General features: G+C 40.3%; 1 protein-coding gene across 6 annotated transcripts in view; it reads left to right on the top strand.

The window, feature by feature from the left end:
• Positions 1-17,479, top strand: part of KIAA2012 (KIAA2012 ortholog) — a 262,432-nt gene extending 244,953 nt beyond the window's left edge. For 5 of the 6 annotated variants that reach the window (XM_033946967.1, XM_033946969.1, XM_033946966.1 and 2 more), the window contains 3 exons: positions 7,661-7,833; positions 14,647-14,866; positions 16,446-17,479. In XM_033946967.1, coding sequence (XP_033802858.1) covers positions 7,661-7,833; positions 14,647-14,866; positions 16,446-16,602 — 550 coding nt within the window. In that variant the 3' untranslated portion in view covers positions 16,603-17,479. The remainder of the gene's footprint in view (positions 1-7,660; positions 7,834-14,646; positions 14,867-16,445) is intronic. The other variant, XM_033946965.1, reaches the window with a different exon arrangement.
• The last annotated feature ends 2,486 nt before the right edge of the window (positions 17,480-19,965 follow it).

The raw sequence follows: 19,965 nt of genomic DNA, 5'->3' as shown, positions 1-19,965 counted from the left end.
GTCAATTCTAACGTCTGGGAGGAAGTTCCAGGCCAGCCAATCGCTGCCTGGCTGGCCCGGAACTTCCTCTCTGACGTTAGAATTGACGTCGGGTGGCGAGAATTGGTCAGCCCCGCGCTGGGGAAGATAAGCAGGAAGAGCTAAGACCTCGGGACTGGCCTGTTCCCCAATGGTGGTGGCTTGAGGGAGGGCAGGGAGAAATAAAGAAATAAAGGGGGGGGGACAGGGAGACAGAAAGAAAGAAGGGAGATGGGACACAGACAGAAAGGGGCATGGAGAGAGAAAGACAGAAAGAAAGGGCGGGCATGGAGAAAGAAAAAAAGAAAGAAAGGGGGCACAGAGAGAGAGAGAAAGACAGACATATAGAAAGAAAGGGGGCATGGAGAGAGAGAGAAAGAAAGAAGGGGGCAGGGTGAAAGAAATGAAAAGTTGGGGAAGGGAAGGAGACAGATGCCAGACCAGGAGGGAGGGAGAGAGAGAAAGGAAAGAAAGAGATGTCAGACCATGGAAATAGGGACGGAAGAAGAGAGAGATAGAAGGGAAGGTAAGACATGGAAATGTAGATTTTGAAAAGAAAGCAAAAAAATTGAATATTAAGTTAATGCCAAAGACGGATGCAAGGCAGAAAGTGAAGACGGAAAGAAAAACATTCAAAGGACAAGAAGGCCCTGGAAACATAGTTAAATGCACAGAAAAATAAAGTCACCAGACAACAAAGGTAAGGAAAATGATTTTATTTTCAATATAGTGTTTGAAATGTGTCAGTTTTGAGAAAGGAAAGATATTAAATTTTAAATGTAAGGGCCGCAGAAAAAATAGTTAATGACAATTTTGCATAAGGTAAAACTCTTTATAGTTTATAAATCTTTCCTTTAACTGTTAAAGGAAAGATATATAAACTATAAAGAGTTTTACCTCATGCAAAGTTGTCATTTCTTTAATAAGACATTAACTATTTTTTCTGCGGCTCTCCAAGTACCTACAAATCCAAAATGTGGCCCCCACTAAGGGTTTGAGTTTGAGGCCACTGGTCTAACCTGATGGCTTATGTAAAAAAAATTCAGCCCATGTGCACAATTTTTCACTGAACTTTGAACTAATTTATAAGCAATTGTGTACAATAATCTCTCTTGATGAAAAATCATAATCATAACAGGGTGCAAAACTTGGGAAAATATTAAGGGGTAGGTTTTGAAAAGAGGTTTAAGTGGGCAAGAGAGGCTTATACTCCACTTAGTGAGAAGCCCTAGATATCCATTGTCACTTAATCACACAGTGCCTCTGAATTTCCCTTCTGACCAGTGCAGTTAGTGCCGGGGTGGTCCGGGTAGGGGTGGAGAAGTGCCAGCAGTTACAATAATACCAGTGCCAAAAACAAGGAAAAAGTGGGATCCTTTTTTTAAAAAAAAAAAAAATTTATATTCCACATATCCTACAATTCTATGCAGATTACAAATTATTCAGGTACTCAAGCACTTTTCCCTAACTGTCCCAGTGGGCTGCCACTCTATCTAATGCAGGGCTGCCCAAGTCCGGTCCTTGAGATCTACTGGCAGGCCAGGTTTTCAGGATATCCACAATGAATATGCATGAGAGAGATTTGCATACCAAGAACATTACATTACATTACGGATTTCTATTCCGCCTATACCTTGCAGTTCAAGGCGGATTACAAAAGATTTGACTGGACATTTCCAGTGATGATCACATTACAGAGGATTTTACTGGACATTTTCCAGTGAGGATACAATTTTTTTTTTTTAGGGGGGTAGCTGGAAAGAATTCTAGGGGATCTTACGGGTTGGATAGTAAACTGACAGTGCTGAACTGTGTGATATTAGCAAATGGAATACAGTTAGAGTAGGCAAGATTACAATCTATTTTAGGGGTCTGTTTACTTGAAAGGTGTTTAGGAGGGATATTTGGGGGAGAATTATCTGGCGGTAGGTGAAATTAGCTGGAGGTAGGTGAAGAGGGTTTAAGATATTTGGATGAATTTTTTGAAAAGCAGGCAGTGCAGGCAAATCTTTCTCATGCATGTTCATTGTGGATATCCTGAAAACCTGGCTTGCCAGTAGATCTCGAGGACCGGACTTGGGCAGCCCTGATCTAATGTATCTGGGGCAATGGGGATTAAGTGACTTACCCAGGGACACAAGGAACAATGTGGGATTCGAACCCACAACCTCAGGAAGCCGAGGCTGTAGCTCTAACCAATGCACCACACACTCCCAAATGTCCCAAGAAAAACTTCCACATATAAAACCTTATATAGTAAATCAATGGATAACAGTTCTATTAAAATTGTAGGAAAAAAAAGCCTCAGAACCCCTGTCCAGAGAAATTTTCAAATGACTTATTGAATTCAAAGGGTAATTACCTCATTGGCTGAAAAAAATACTCAACAGTTTCAAAACAAATGTTCAAATGATTACTCAATGTTTCCAAAAGTTGCAGAAGTTTATCTATGGTCGGCAAGGTTCCACTGACAATGGCCAGTATTTCACCAAAAGTTACATCGTGGTAATAAGAACCAAGCTTTCAAAAAAGAGAGAGAGAGAGAAAAAAGGTTAGAACCCTAGAATTGTCAAAAGTAGATATAAATCAAAACATCAACCTTTCTCACAAAATATATCCAGCTGCACTTAGCAAGATTACAGGCTCTCAAAGATGGCTGCTAGCTGGAACTCAGGGCTTTTAAACATGCACATGATGTTGTGGCAGTCAAGGGATACCAGATCAGGTCTCTCTGGGCAGCACAAGCACCAGTCCAAGTGGTCAAATGGAGTGGCTAAATAAACACAAAAGAAAAAAGAGGGTTTTTTTGTCCCACTAGTTCCAACACAACACTCCACAATCTGTTTCCCAAATAAGTTTATTCCTTGGATTATAGTATCTTTTCTTCCAAATTAAATGTGTTTAGTGCTTCAAACAAAGAAGGTTATCCATCATGCAAAAGCCAGAAAACTCAAAGGCATTTCTTTATAATAATCAAAATATTCCTTTCAATTCCACAGTTCAGCTTTCATAAAGGCAAAACATTCTGTGCACTAGCAGCAGTTCAAAACCTTGCCAGAGGTTTATGCACAAAAAATGAAAATAGTGTTCAGGTCTCACACAGGCCTGAGCCTGGGCCACACCTTAGGCTTCCTTCAGCCAGCCATGCACTGATTCTTTTACATGCATTTTTTCAATTTGGTTTCACCAAACATTTTAAGCAGTACCTTGAACTATTTTTCTGCTAAGCTTTCACTATCCTGGCCCGGTGAAGAGGGAACTAAGTTCCCAATGAGTTTGGTGCTGTACTCCCTCCCATTCCCTTTTCAAGGTTTGTTATTGTTCTTAAAGCTCCTGTTTGGCTTTTCCATTTAAAATACCAAACATTTTTTTGTAGCTATTGAATTGCAACAGTCCCAAACAAGCCACAGCTCAACTATACATTCTCCACATTTGCTATGAGCCTCAGAATGCTTGAAACTCACCTCAACTTCATTAGCTCTATTCCTAGCTGAGCAGCCTGAGCTTTAGAGGCATATTACTCACAACAGCAGGTTCATTAACATTTCAGGCATTTGGCTTCCAAGCCATTTCTTCCTCTTCAGGTATTTCAGAATAAATCTCTGAACAGTCCATAGTTTCAGTGTGTTCCCCTATATTGAAATCATCCTCAGAACCAATGGATAACTGCCAGGTAATAATTTTTATAAAAAATGTTTGAATGTCATTGATAAGGTACATTTAAAAATGAGAGTTGTAAAATGATATTATATTGTGTGTATTTAGAGCTGACTGAGAACCCTATATAGTCACAGCTCCTGATGATGCTTGGGTAGCAAAACACAGTTCTGTCTCGGACTGGACTATGCGGTTTTTGCCATGAATTACAGTGGAAGAAGAACGAAATTACCAAGAGATGGAGGAGTGTTGAATATATGGACTGTATTGTGATGGATCAATATTGAACACAGCATGAACTGACTTTTTATGCATTATGAAAATATTATGTAATTTATGAGTGTTTGGGAGATAGGGTTCTTGTTTTTTTTATTATAAAAAAAGCTTTATTAGGATTGGAATTGTGAATTGTAATAGTTGTATTTTGATACTGTTGAAATGATTACTAAAAAGATGTTGGAAAAATAATTTAAATATATAGAAATAGTTTCTCTATATTTGAATGTGATAGAGATGCACACATTTGATTCAGTTTGCATGTGAATCTATCTCATGTATATTCATTACGAATATCCTATAAACTTGAATGGAGTGGTGTCCATGGAGCTGGAGGTTGCTCACCCCTGCATTACAAAAGAAAACAAACTGAATGGATTAAATGGGCCGTGTGAAGGGCAATTCTATGAGTACATGTGTCTACAGCACATGATGCCTTAATTGGCAAGTGTATATGCTCTAAATGTTATTCTATAAATGAGCATATAAGTACTATAGTATTTAAGAGGCATACATGTGGGTAGAGAATGGGCATGTCTCCTACATACGTGTGCACCTTAGAGAATAAATTGTGCACACTTAGGCACAACAGCCATCAATCTGGTGTAAGTGTGTGCACCTAAATATAATTCTATACCAGAATCTTAATGCACCATGTAAACCTCAAACCTTACAAAGGCAGTATATGAAATGCATGAGCCATATCCACTGTTGTAGGTTCACAATCTCCAGCCTTCCAATGCACAGACCAGCAAAGCTAAGGGCACAGATCATTGGAACCTTATCTATCATACACAAGAGATTCATCCATGCATCTCTTATCCTGCATCCCCAGCAAATATGTTATCATGGAGGGGATTTGTGCCTTTATCCATCTCACTCCTTTAGGTACCTTGCTACCTTCTATAATACAGCTATCTTGCATATTGGCTTATGTAGTGTGTTCTGGACTAGGAAACCCTGCACACCACCTGCTGTCATTGCTCTGAAGAGGGACGCACTGTACGAGGTCTGAAAAGTGCTACATCCCTCATTGCTGAATATCACTACGGTCCCTTCAAAGTACCCCCCTTGGGAAGCTATGCACTGACACCAGCGCCTAGTTCACCCTTCAAAGCAATTTTGGAACTCTTTTTCTGGAATGGCCATCAGAGCTGTCGTCGTATTACCCTTGATGTCCTGAATGTCATCAAAATGCCTTCCTTTCAATATTTCTTTTCTCTTTGGGTAAAGAAAAAGGTCAATGGAGGCCAGATCAGGTGAGAAGGGAGGGTGTTCCAATACAGTTAATTGTTTACAGTGCATATGTTTTATTGTCGTGTCTATATTGTAATTTATGTAAATTATGCCATCTCTGTTCTGTCTGGATTATTATGGATGTACTTTGTAACCCGTTCTGGGTTCCTTTGGGAGGACGGGCTAAAAAAATTGAATAAATAAATAAATAAAAACGCCCTCACAGAAGATAACCCCCCACATATACAGTACATACAATGGAAACATTGGGAACCCAAAGAAATCAACACTGTTACTTCTTCTCTAAACCCTGCTATTTCAAAATCATCATTGCATAGGATGTGCCTAGGCAGCACAAACAGATATGGGCTCTTTAAATGCGGTTGGGCACAGGCTTCACTCATTACATGATTGAGACAGATGGAAGTGTGTGCCTCTGCTACAGCCACCAGGTACTGCCAATACTCTTGCATGTGATCCTCTTCCAGTAGTCTAACATGTCTTGTCATCTGTGTTTTTGTGTGAAAAGAGTAAGATATACTTATTTTGGATAGGTCCAATGACTTATTCATTGGATAGGTCCAATGAATGCTGCTAAAGTGATTGTAAGTCATTCTGTATACTGTATAGTAGACTAATACTTTACTTTGCACTCGTTGAACTCAGTCAATTAATAAGCGTCTTCTTTTTTATTTGCAGGCCAACAAAATCATGATGTGGTTGCTACTGGTCAGGGCTCAGAATAGGGCACCCTACCTTCTGGATATCTGCAGTCAGAAGTGGAAGGGCCAAGAATGCTCTGGTGACTGATGGAGAATCCTCAAGCTTGGCATCCTCCTTCTAAGCCTCAACTATCCCCCAGAAAGAAGAACATATGTTAAACACAGTTTACTTTTTATGAAATCAGGAGTATTTTTTTATTTTTTCCTAAGCTTACTAGTATGTGTGCAAGATTTGTTCCTAAGCTTACTAGTATGTGTGCAAGAATGATGGATGTAAATTCATATACATAGGGTAGGTCCTGGTAGGGTGTACTTGTTAGAAGGATTGTGACAGAGATATACAGTATAAATGGGTAGACCCATTGGGAGTACAGGTTTTTATTTTAAGTATTGGAATGTATTTGCCATCTTTAGTAAGAGATTCACCCAAGGCAATATAGAACAGGTGTAGCTTGACATAGTAAAAATACCAAATGTAAGCATAAAATATGGTTAGTTGTTGAGATGCTCGTACAGTAGATAGGAACAGTCAATGCTGTTTTTCAACAGACAAATGTTATGATATTTTTTAGTGATCAAAAACTGCAACAGACATTTAATTACAACTCTTTACTAAGACCTTTCCCCATTTCCTTTCCAATAGTATCAGATAAAACCAAAATGAAATGATATGCACTGGTCTAGGTTCCTCCGATTATCCAGAGGAGAAAAATAAAACCAGGAACACATTTTCCTTCCACAGAAAATAACAGCCGCTCTCCATGAAAACAAGTTACCTAGACTTATTTCTGCTAGAGCAGGGGTGTCAAAGTCCCTCCTCGAGGGCCGCAATCCAGTCGGGTTTTCAGGATTTCCCCAATGAATATGCATGAGATCTATTTGCATGCACTGTTTTCATGCTAAGGAAATATATTTGGGATACAGAGCTGTAGCGAATAGCATATAAGGCCAGGTACCTAGGCAGGTACATGAACATTTGGGAATAGGAGTGGAGCTGGAAACTACAGGTAGGTCCTATTTGATGCTCATTCCAACTAACTTTATTGGGGGTGCTTGTGAATTACATTTGAAGTGTTTGAAGACATATCAAACCACCACCACATACAGTATCTCTTATGACAGTAGCTATTTCAGAAAACCCATATTCGTATGTACTTACCTTCTGGACATCAAAACTGCTCATGATGATGATGCTCTGCTATCACAAAGCTTATTAACTTTGGCCATAAGCCTATTAAAATGGCTCTTTTGAACTCCTACAGTGCTAAATTTGAACAAAATTGATATTTTTTAATGATGAGAATGAAGGACTGTTTCATATTTACTAGTAAAGATTTGCAGAGCATACATTTCTTAATTAATGGCTGACTAGAACAGCCACCATGTCATTAACTAGAGAGACATGTTCATTCATCAATACCTACAAAGTTTGGGATAGATACTAGAGCAGGGCTGCCCAAGTCCGGTCCTTGAGATCTACTGGCAGGTCAGGTTTTCAGGATATCCACAATGAATATGCATGAGAAAAATTTGCCTGCACTGCCTTCTTTGTATGCAAATCTCTCTCGTGCATATTCATTGTGGATATCCTGAAAACCTGGCCTGCCAGTAGATCTCGAGGACCGGATTTGGGCAGCCCTGTACTAGAGCAATCTGAATGGTAAAACTGTATGTGGTGTTATAAGTGAAGGATGATGAGGCCTAACAAAATTATCTTGGTTTCAGTCCAACCTTCTGCTTTTTGCTCTTAGCTTGCGAAGAAAGCAGTTACAAGAGTTGCAACAGCAGCAGGAACTGGAAGCCATCAAGAGATCCCAGCAAGAACAGGAAGCACAGGAAAGGGCTTTGCAGCAGCAGGAAGAACACCGCAGAAAGCTGCAGGAACTACAGAGAAGAATGCAGGAGGAGGAACAGGAGCGAGCAGGTAATCCTACAGAAACAACCCGCTAAAGAAAACATTAAATATTCAAAAATGACTTATCTGTATATAGCAATTGCTACACAGATACGTCTCCTATCTGTGGATTTTCAGTGGTATTATATGGATAGTGCCACTATAAATTCTAAGGAATTTATAGACATTTTTCATATATGTGACCTCTTATACTGACCAGTATAAAAGTATGCATGATGACATGATGTATATTTTATTGCTACGAGTGTATAGAGGCAGAGTTTTGGTGGAGTTCATAAGTACGCATGCATACTTTTTTTAAAGTTCATGTCTTTGTATTTAGAAATTTTCACATACAAAACCATAAACCAACATTAGTATTCTTGTTGCATGTGACTGATTACTAATGCGATACAAGTGTATATAAAAATTGATGCCAGTATCAAAGAAATTTAGAAATAAGAAAAGTAACAGTAGGCATAAGTGTCCAAAATAGCTTAGCTATCTTTAAAACAGAATAATTCTACAGGTTTCCAAACTTTACATAGTTTATTAATAGAACCAATTACTTGCAAATTATCTTAAAGCAAAAAAAAGAAGAGTAAAAATAATAGCAATTAAAGATGTTAATGGAAATATGCACACTCAGATTAATGATATCTTAAGTCAATTTCTTAATTTTTATAAAGATTTGTATTCTTCCGAGTCTTATGCTGATAAATTTCAAAGTGGTGTGGATTTTTTAAATTTACTAGTGGGTCCAAAACTTCCTGATCATATAAAAAGAAGATTAGATGAGCCTATATCATTAAAGGAATTAGAAACTGCATTGAAGTCTCTTAGAGTTGGATCCGCTCCAGGTGGGGATGGTTTTACAGTAGAATTTTATAAAGCATTTCAAAATTCTTTACTGCCCCATTTATGTGTAAATATGTTTATTGAACAAGAGAATAAAATGACAGTATACAACAAACAAAACTTTTTCTCCATACCAGCTCAATTCCCAAGCCCCCCCCAATCCCCCCGCCCACCCCACCCAGGCAGCAGCAACTAGAACCAATGTGAGAAATAAACAAGAAGCATCTCAAGCATCCCAGAGTTGTCTACGAATACAGGGAGTAAAGGTCAAACTAAAAAAATACCAACATTGACGAAAAAGTCTGCCAGCCTTAGCTGACAAGTCCACAATGTCTCTGCGCTCCAGCAACATTTGCTGTAGCATTAATGCTCTCCACTGCTGAACAGTCGGGGGCTGAGAAGAAAGCCACTGCAACAGAACACACTTCCTCCCCAGCAGGATAGTCCTCTTAAGAAAGGCTGAACAGCCCGGCTTGGGTGGATGGAAACGAATCTGTAGGGTAATGAGAAAACTCGGATGTAGTCTCCAAGAACACCCCCATAACTGGGCCACAGCAGATATCAATTGCAACCAAAAGGCAGACACCAGTGGGCAGGTCCAGAACATATGTCCAAAAGATGCCATGGGCTGTTCGCATTTACCACAACTGTGCTCCGCACTAATCCTCATTGCATGAGCTCTCTTGGGGGGATAAAAGGCTCGCAAGATGAATTTGTAATTGCGTTCCCACTCCATGGAAGAGAGGCGTAGAGCACTCCCCAAGCAAAGTCCCTTTTGAATCATCTCAGCTGTGATGGACACCCGCAAATCCTCCGTCCATTTCCTGGCCAGTGCCAGGAAATCTATATCTCCCAAGCATTCTAGTAGTAACCCATGATACATTTTCAGGGGTATCAGGTCCTGTGCTGTCAGTCCAAGGACTTCATGTAATTTAGTGTAGGTCTCCTCACACAGCACCGCCGGCGTCAAGTTCCGCAAGTAATGCTGTAATTGTCTGTAGGCAAACCAGTCAGCTGCGGTAAAGTGGAATTGTGTAGTTAGATCAGGAAAGGAGATAGGAAGTCCCGTATTGTGTACGGCCTGGGAGATGTACTGAAGTCCCATTGAAGTCCAGCGATGAAACGGTCCAGAATCTAGACCAGGTGAGAAATCTCCATTGCCAGCAATGGGCAAGCAAGACGTCACCCTGGAGTTGATCTTCAACAGTCTGCACAGGAATTTCCAAGCTCTGCGCATGGCCGGTAGAAGTGGATGCGAGCGAATCTGTGGCAGGTCAGGCAAGTGGAGAGCATGTAATAAATAACTAAAATGGTAAGGTTTAAAGCAATAGCATTCAATCTCCGGCAAGGAAAAATATTTAGTATCACAAAACCAATCGTGTATATGTCGTAACTGGCAGGCAAGGTTATATCTAGAAACACTCAGGAGACCCAACCCCCCTTTCCTACGAGGTAACATCAACTTGGATAAAGAAATTCTAGCCCGCTTCCCCTGCCATAGATATGTGGTAAGGTGAGAATTGTGTTGAGATACATGAGCCGGGGAGAGCATGATGGGGAGCATTTGTAGGATATAAAGCCATTGGGGCAGGATCATCATGTTGTAGAGGGCAACACGGCCCGAAAGGGACAGGGGAAGGCGTCTCCAATTAGAAAGAGTAGACTCCATACGACGGAGCAGAGGTAGGATGTTTGCAGTGTACAGTCTATCCAGGTCCCGAGGTATAACCACCCCCAAGTAACGCAAGGAAGAAGAAGCCCATTGCAACGGAAACTCCCCCTGCCAACCCTGACGCACAGCATCTGAAGTTGGCAAAGCCAGGGATTTCTGCTTGTTAAGAGTCAAGCCAGAGTAAAGATGAAACTCGTCAAGGACGTCCAACGCTCGAGACAGGGATCGATGGGGGTCCCCCAGAGTGAGTAAAAGGTCGTCGGCAAATGCCAACACCCGCAACTGGGCAGAACCCTCGGGCAATCCTACAATCTCATCATCTCTCTGGAGAGTACGCAACAAAGGATCCAAATACAACAAGAAGAGCAGCAGAGACAATGGACATCCCTGGCGAGTCCCCCTACCTACAACAAAGCCAGCAGAGCGCACTCCATTTACTAATATCGAGGCTGTGGGGTCTGAGTAAAGCGGTCGGAGTAAGGCCAAGTAACTTTCCGGGAGTCCTACATGCTGTAATACCTGAAAGAGATACTGCCACTGAACCTTGTCAAAGGCCTTTGCCGCGTCCAGTCCGACTAACAGACCCGGACATTGAGTATGCTGTGCCCGCGAGAACGCCATCAACACTCTCCTTACGTTCAAAACTGAGTGCCGCTCCCGAACAAAACCCACCTGCTCTGGCACTATGATGGAAGGCAATAAAGGTGCTAACCTATCCGCCAGCACTCGAGCTAAAATACTGCCCCATTTATTAAATTTATATCAATTTCAACTAAATAAAGGTTGTATTACAGGTACTATGGCAGAGTCTTTAACTATTGTTTTACCTAAGCCAAATAGAGATCCTACTTTGGTATCAAACTATAGGCCGATATCTTTAATTAATGTGGATGGAAAGCTATTAGCTAAAACTTTGGCTATAAGATTAGCTAAGGCTCTCCCTTTTATAATCGATGTACACCAAACTGGATTCATTGCGAATAGATATTCTTCTAGTAACACTAGATTGACGTTCCACACTTTAAATTTAACTAAAAATATGAATGAACCGGCTTTTGCCATATCTTTAAATGCAGAAAAAGCATTTGATAGAGTGGAATGGGATTTCATGTATCAAGCTTTGGAGTGGTTTGGTATGGGTTCAGGATTTATTCAAATGATTCAGACTTTGTATAGCTCCCCTATGGCAAGACTATATATCAATAATAAAATGTCGGATCGTTTTCAATTGCATAGGGGAGTTAGGGTTGTCCATTATCTCCTTTGCTTTTTGATATATTTTTAGAACCCCTTTTGTTAGCTATTAATCAAGCAAAGGGGATACAGGGTATTCCTCGTAATGATTGGGAATATAAGTTTTCTGCTTATGCAGACGATATTTTACTATATTTGAGAAATCCTGTTTCCTCCATTCCTTGTCTGTTAGATTTGATAGATAAGTTTGGTAAATTTTCAGGTTATAAAATAAATTGGAATAAGTCTGAACTTCTTCCACTCAATGTACATTGTTTAAAAAATATGTTTGATTCCTTCTCTTTCGTTTGGAAGGAAGATGGATTAAAATATTTAGGAATATGGATTAAAAATACAGTAGATGAGACTGTAAAAGAAAATGAAAAAATTTTGTTAAAAAAGGTTACAGAATTATGTGAGCATTGGAATCCATTACACTTATCTTGGTGGGGGAGAGTCCAAACGGTTAAAATGATGATTTTGGGAAAAGAAAGACAAGATGGCGTCTTGAGCAGGACGCTGAGAGGAGCACTTCCCTCTTGCAGGAAAATTTTTCTTTCAACTTTACCTTTAAAACGGCATTTCTCATGCCTAAAAGAAGAGGAAAACCGAGGGGTATCCCTCTACCTACCTCGTGCTCCTCGACGCCGAGGCAGACTGTAATAACAGCGTTTACAGTCCCTCCTTCCACGTCGGGCGTCTCTGCTGCTGTGGAGCGGGAACTCCACAGCTTGGACAGCGAGATGTCTCTCTCGCTGAGCCCACGAGGACCGCATACCCCTCCCAAACCCGGAGAAACTTCGCTGCAGCAGATCTGGCAAGAGGGCTCCCCCGGTGTGTGGGGGGAGGCTTGCTCTCTACCCGAAGTGAACCCGGAAGTGAAAACAACAACAGATACGCTGACTTCGATGTTGGAGAAGCAGCGTTCAGGGGGAGAGGAGCCGTTGGTAGCCAGTGGTGGGGAGGTTGCAGGAGCCCAGAATTCTTTCGCTGGAGCAGGAGCCGTACCAAAGTCGGCTGATATCTCCCTCCTTGGACCGTTGGTGAGACCACAGGCTGTTACCCTGGATTCTATTTGGTCTGCGATTGAGAATCTTCACCTGGTATGCACTAACTTTGTTACTATAACTCAGAATTCTACTTCCAGGATAAGTTCCTTAGAGACTATTACCCAGCAACACCAAGTGGACTTAAAAAATTTAGATAAAGTGACAACGGAGACTAAGAATTTAATTACCAAACAAACAACAGATAAAATGATGATTTTGAGGAAGATTGAAAACCTGGAAAACCAGCAGAAAAGTTTGAATTTGAGGATTCTTAATTTTCTGGTTGCCAAGTTTATGCCACCTCAAGAACTGTTTAAGAACTTTATGTTGAATGTTCTAAATGTACCAGAAGCAAGTCTTCCCCCGATACAAAGAATTTATTATTTAAAACAAGTGCTGAAAGAAAAAGCTTTAGTAGATGAAAATGTTCAATTAGATGTTTCTGCTATTCTGCAGTCTTCTGATATTGAAACTCAGGGAAGAGCAACTTTATTGGTCTCGTTGGTATTTCTTCAAGATAAAGAGATGTTGCTGAAATTATATTTTAATTTAAAGCAGATTACCTATTTGGGGGAAAGGGTATATATATTTCCTGATGTCTCGAGGTGGATGCAATCCAGGAGGAAAGAATTTTTGTCTTATAGATCAAAGGTAAGTGCTTTGGGGGTAAGTTTTCAGTTGAGATTTCCTTGTAAATGCTTTGTCTCCTATCAGGGGAGTAAATATATTTTCTTTGAACCTGCCCAATTAGGTTTTTTCCTTGAAGGTAAAGGAATCTCCACACAGTCCGAATGATACAGGTTAATTCATGCGGTATTATTTTTTTTGGATAGGATAAGATGTAGCTGCGCTATTTCTTAATATTTTTATTTCCTTTTGTATATTTCCCCTTTCCCGAGGGGTTTTATTTTCATCTTGTCTCTTCTCCTCAGGTTGTGGACTGTATTAGATGATTTATTATGGATGTTTAAATTTCAGTTCTTAGTTTGTGTTATGACTAAGAGAAACATAGAAATAGACGGCAGATAAGGGCCACGGCCCATCCAGTCTGCCCACCCTAATGACCCTCCCCCTACCTTTACCTTGTGAATAGATCCCACGTGTTGATCCCATTTGGCCTTAAAATCAGGCATGCAGCTGGCCTCAATCACCTGAACTGGAAGACTATTCCAGCAATCAACTACCCTTTCAGTAAAAAAGAACTTCCTGGGTTTCCAAGATGGTATTTTTAAACATCTATGCCTGATTTAAAGTCCTAACCCTTGAGACTGATCCTTTTAGCTTCTTTTCAACAATTTTCCTCATGCTATCATGATCACCCTTTTGAAAATTAAATACTGCTACAATAGATTTCCTTTGTGACTTTGATCATGTTATGATCACTGTTTCCAAGCAGACCTAATACTGTTATCTTTCATACTATGCCCTGTATTCCACCAAGGACTAAAGCTATAATAGAAGCATTTATCCAGTCAATATTGAGAGGAGAGTGTGGTAGAGTGGTTAGAGCTACAGCCTCAGCACCCTGATGTTGTGGGTTCACATCCCATACTGCTCCCTGTGACCCTGGGCAAGTCAAGTAATCCTCCGCTGCCCCAGGTACATTAATTGTGAGCCCAACAGGACAGATAGGGAAAATGCTTGAAGTACATATACGTAAACCGAGTGTGGCTGTAAAACTACAAAAAGGCAGTATACAAGTCCCAATCCCTTCCTCCAATATTGAGGTAATTGAAATCACCCATTATTATGCTGTTGCTCAATTTGTCAGCTTTCATAATTTCTGTAAACATCTCTTCATCTGCCCAATTTTGAATGCCATATATGGAATCTGGGGGTATGTGGATAGCAATCAGCAGTTTCCAAATATATTCAGCGCTGCAGATTATATATGTATATTCAGCGCTGCTGATTATATATGTACATAGCTGGTATTAAAAAAAAAAAAAGTTATCACCACTGCAGCTGAATTTTGACCCAAACATTAAAGAGACAACGGTAATTAATCAACGTCTCATTTTTCATTTATAGCAGCAGAAGAGCAGAGAAAAAAAGAGAGGGAAAGGCAGCTAATGGAGGAGAGAGAACGACTGCTGGAAATGTCAGAAGCTGAGCGTCTGGAGTATTTAAAGAGAAAGCAAGAGGAGGAAGAGCAAGCAAGGATAGCAGCTGAGAAGAGGCAGCGGAAAGCTGAGGAGCAAGCCAGGCTGGCTTTGGAAGAAGCAAAGATACAAGCAGAGCTTTTGAACAGGTAAAGACTCTCCTTTTCTGTTAAAATGACACCAATAAGCTGACTCCTCCGTCATAAAGGACATCAACAACTAGACTCCTGCCCTATATGCCTCCTTCTATGTTCTTCTTGTTTGTATCTAGTCATGTCCTTGGATTTACTTTGTGACTGACATCTTGTAAACCATTCTGAGCTTTTTGGGAGGACAGGATAAAAATCAAAATAAATCAATCAATCTCATGTTAGAAGGAAAATGGCAGGATCCATGCAGTTCATCAGGAATTAGAATGAAAATATTTACAAAAATTCAAGCTGTATTAGCACATTACTACGGTTCATAGTCTAAAGCGCGCGAGGACAAAGGCACGCCGACAACCGAGCGCGGACAATCGGCGCAGGACTTCATCGCGCTGAAGAAAAACCGTATTTTAAAGGGCTCCAACAAACTATTAAGTGGGTGTTGGTAGGGAACCCCCCCACTTAATAGAGATCGCGCTGGTGTTGTGGGGGGTTTGTAACCCCCCTCATTATACTGGAAACTTAACTTTTTCTCTGTTTTTTAGGGAAAAAGTTAAGTTTTCAGTATAATGCGGGGGGTTACACCCCCACATACCCCCAACATGGCAGCGTGAGGCAGCGCGATCCCTATTAAGTAGAGTGGGGGGTTCCCCCCTCACACCCCCCGTCAGAGCCCTTTAAAATACGGGTTTTCTTCGGCAAGATTAAGACCTGCGCTCAGTTGTCCGCGCTCGTTTGTCAGCGCGCTTTTGACCCGTCACCCATTACTACACCTATTGAGTAAAATAGACCTGCTTGTACAGCCTCATAATTCTCTTTTTAGTAGCCTGTTTCTTGTATAGTGCTCCGTTTACAAAGCTGTACTAGCAATTCTGGCACAGCAAATGCAAACAAGCCCTTAGGAATTGAATGGTCGCGTTTGCCTCAGTGGAATCACTAACACGACTTTGTAAAAGGAACCCTACATTGCCGCGAGCGCTTCACGCTAACGCCCCCATACAGCTTGCGTTAGTATTTTTCGTGTAGCGTAGGGTTAGCGCACCTTAGTAAAAGGAGCCCTTGGTTTGTAAACATAAATGTTAATGGTTTTCCTTTGAAACTCCCGAGTCTGACATTGCTATATTGATTTTGCCTTGTAAATATGTTTTGCTGGAAAAACTGTATGTTCCTGTAACTAAGGATGAAGAATTTCTATGTAAAACAAATTTATTTCAAGAAATAGAATTAATAAGCATTTTCCACTCTGGTTTGATATTTTACCTACACATTCTTTAGAAAATCTTAGAAAACAAGGTTTTTCCTTGCACCAATGCAGAAAGTAAACTTGTACAGATGACCCACAATGAATCATGTGATTACAAAACCAAGCCCATACTTACTATAGAAAATAAACAATGCTTTATTTGTAACCATTTTATTCATGCAATCTTAGTTCAGTAAACTACAATGGCATTAAAATAATAGCAGAGTATCAAAGAGTATTGGATTTTGATTATAGGTTTGTTAAAAGCAGCTACTGTAGCACAATCTTGCCTTTTCTTCTATCTTTTCTATAGATTAATCAGTTCTGATTTTGTTACAGGCAAAGAGTTTTGGAAAGTCATCTGCAGTTCCACCGAGAGCTGCTAGTGGAATCTTATGGCTTGGAACACACACAAGACATTTCACGACCCTGGGTTTTCTCATACTTCCAGCTGCTGAAAATAATTGGTCTGCACCCCACCATAGAAGAAAAATAAGGACCTTTTTTTTTTTTTAAAATCTCTTGGAAGTGGTGATGTTCTTCAGCTCCAGCACTCTAGACATATGATGACATGTCATATGATTGGGACTGGATCTGCTGCGAGGACAGTGATGAAAGGAATATATATATATATATATATTTTTTTTTTTGGGGGGGGGGTTGAGAGAGCTGTTCTAGGGTTAAAATAACAGAAGAGTACATGCCAGTCCTGCACACCCTCATTTTCCCCTCTTTAGCTCTATGTAGTAAAGCTAAGAAAGCCCTATTTGAAGAAAACAATGTTCTCATATTGATCAGGACAGTTTTGCTGCTTTCTCTTAAATGTGCCAGTTCTGTTTGTTTTTCTCTATCATTACTGAGTAGAATTCCAAAGGATGGAAATTTGGATCAGGCTTGGAACCAGACTTTTTCCACTTGCGGAAGCTTTCTCTCTCACCAGTAATATTTAATGACTAATATTTAAAAGAAGAGGGAGAGGATTGGGATCAAATTTCTGTTAGATACAGATTAAAAACATTATAAAAAAACTCATTCCACTCCCATGGATGATGGATCATTCATTGAAGTTATGGCATTATTTATACTACTTACTATGATCATTCAGAGCTAATGGAATGCTGCAAAGCCCAGGATGATTCTTTCAGAAATTGTTATCTAATCTAAACCTTAGGTTTGTATACCGCATCATCTCTACATTCGTAAAGCTCGACACGGTTATCATCAAACAATAAGAAGACATGCTCCAATCAGATCAGTTCCTGAATACCCAATATGTTTTTGCAAGACAGTACGTGAACAAACAATACAATACAATTTTTATTTATGTACTGCCAATACCTCTGCAAAGTTCACAGCGGTTCACAAACAATAAAGCACAAAATATTAGATGCTTAGAAAATATCCCTAACTGTCCAATAGGCTCACAATCTGACTAAAGCTCCTGTATGAACAAGTGCTTACATAAGAGTACAAAAAAGAAGACCAAAGGGAAAACAAAATAACAAAACAACAAAATTTAAATCAAAATAAAACAAGAGTAGTTAACGTTAAATAAAAATAAGTTCCTGTCAGAATTAAACTACCAGTATTTTGAATAGTTCAGTTTCTACTATCTTTGAAACCAGCCACAATTGACCTTTCCAAAAGGCTGGGAGCCAAATAACCGCCAGAGACATGAGGTGACATCTCCATGTCAGCTCCAGAGAGATCCAAACAGAAATAAAACAAATTAAAATAAAAATGAGAAGATAACAACTGAAAATCTGGACAGTCAAAGTAGTGGGGCTGATACAATGAAAACTCCACTGCAGGCTGTCTGTGCTCTTCTGAACTCGATGCAGGAAAAGTATGGCTGGTAGGCAGGTGGGGTCTTGGGAACTTGACAGCCGACTGCCACATGATAGCTGCTCACACAGATCTCGCTGATCACCATGGGGACCTTCAGATGAGCGGACAAGCTGTAAAGCAGTACGACTGCTTCCTCTACGGTCGCACATGTTGGGTACCTTCAAGGGCCGTCCTCTCTCCAGAAGCTCTCTCTGATGCGTCGTCCTACTCCCATCTATACATTTGTAGGGAGCGACGCTCCCTCTCTACCACAATTCACCGAAGCATCCCACAGTGGCTGACACAACTTCAACCCGGGGGCAAAAGACAGGCATGGGCCCACTGCCATTAAAATCGTTAGAACCAACGGACGGACACGACGAAATAGAATAAAATAAAATTATAAATTCCTGTCCACCCTCATCAATTTAAATCTGGTCAAAAACAAAAGTAAACAAAAATAAAGCCGAAAAGTTAAAGACTAACTTAAGATGGGGATGAAAAACCAGAAATAAAATCAAAATAAGACAAAAAAGGAGAGAGGCATCTTCACCAACTACCTATTCTGGAGAGTTTAGAACAGATAAAATATGCTATTTCTGACTGGTAAATTGCATGAATAAATTTCATACATTATAGTGCTGGCTCATATAAATATAGGCAAGCAAACCAAAGGTCTAACTATCACAAATAGCTTTGATTGCCAGGGGTCTATATAGCCACATGTTTATGACCCAACAGTTTCAATCAGTTATATTCCAAGCTGGAAAATATTAGATATTCTTATCCAATAGCCCAGAAATAAAGATCAACAAACAAAACATACTGTGTGCAAGGTGGTACCATTTCACTAAAAACTATCTTATGCTAATCCACCCCCCCCCCACCCAACCACTACCACCCTCCTCAGATGCAAAAATAATGAGTCGATCAGAACAAAGGGTGATCAATGTTCCCTCTAAGCTATGGCCAAGCACACACCATTTTGCAGTGGCATGCAAAGCAGCCAGATGCATTGTTCCAGCCAGACTTGTGCAATGCATTGATGACTGTCATATCAATTCAGGAACAGATGTTCAGCTTACATTGAAGAGTAATCAATTGCATAGAGGGCAGGCTAGCACCAGTTACATCACCCTACTGCTTCAGCCAGGCTCAGGGACTTAAAAATCAGAACATACCAAACTTATCCCACACAATTCATTATAGACTTCCGGATCATTTCAGGAGTATAAGTTCAGCTAGCTGCAAGGGATAATCACACAAAAGAGATCATTTGCATTGCACCATGGCTTCAACAAGGTTTGGGTTCAAGAAGATCAGAAAACACCTTGCTTGTGCCACTCAATTCATTGTAGACTTCTGGATCATTTGAGGAGCAAACCATTAGCTTGCTAGAAGCTTGCTTCCAAGTTTAAATGTAGGCTTGATATACAACCATGCCTTCCATATCTAGGTGGTGTATAATCATATTAGGGAGGGGTATAGAGAGAAGGGAGAGACTTTAGAGAGGATTAAGATGAGGTAAGGCAGAAATACAATAATTGATAGGAAAGAGGGAGAGGTAGAGGTGAGTATACATAACGTAATAAATTTTTATTTATATCGCATAAGCCTTGCAGTTCTATGCAGTTTACAAAAAAGGAAAAACTGACCAATGTCAGCGAGCTACAATAAGACTTGGGAAGGAGATTAGCAGTGGAACTACAAAAATGGTTGACAGTATATTTACAAAGTGGTAGAAAGATTAATAACAAGGGGCTGCCATATAACTTGGCAGCAGCGGTAAAATGTAAGGTTCAGAGGTAGGCAGTTGAACTTTGCAAAGGAGGTATAGCAGATCAGTATCAGTGAGCTATGTCATAAGTGACAAGCCAGGTTAGCATTTGAGGTAGTTTCCAAGAGTATCTACTAAGGACTGCTGAATTTCGGAAAAAGGTATGTTTTTAGGAGCTTCCTAAAGTGCACATAGGAGGTAGATGATAGAAACATAGAAACATAGAAAGATGACAGCAGAAAAGGGCCACAGCCC

The sequence above is a fragment of the Geotrypetes seraphini genome, chromosome 5 (assembly GCF_902459505.1).
Source record: "Geotrypetes seraphini chromosome 5, aGeoSer1.1, whole genome shotgun sequence".
Classification (NCBI taxonomy): Eukaryota; Metazoa; Chordata; class Amphibia; order Gymnophiona; family Dermophiidae; genus Geotrypetes; species Geotrypetes seraphini.
This window is presented reverse-complemented; position numbering and strand designations above follow the sequence as displayed.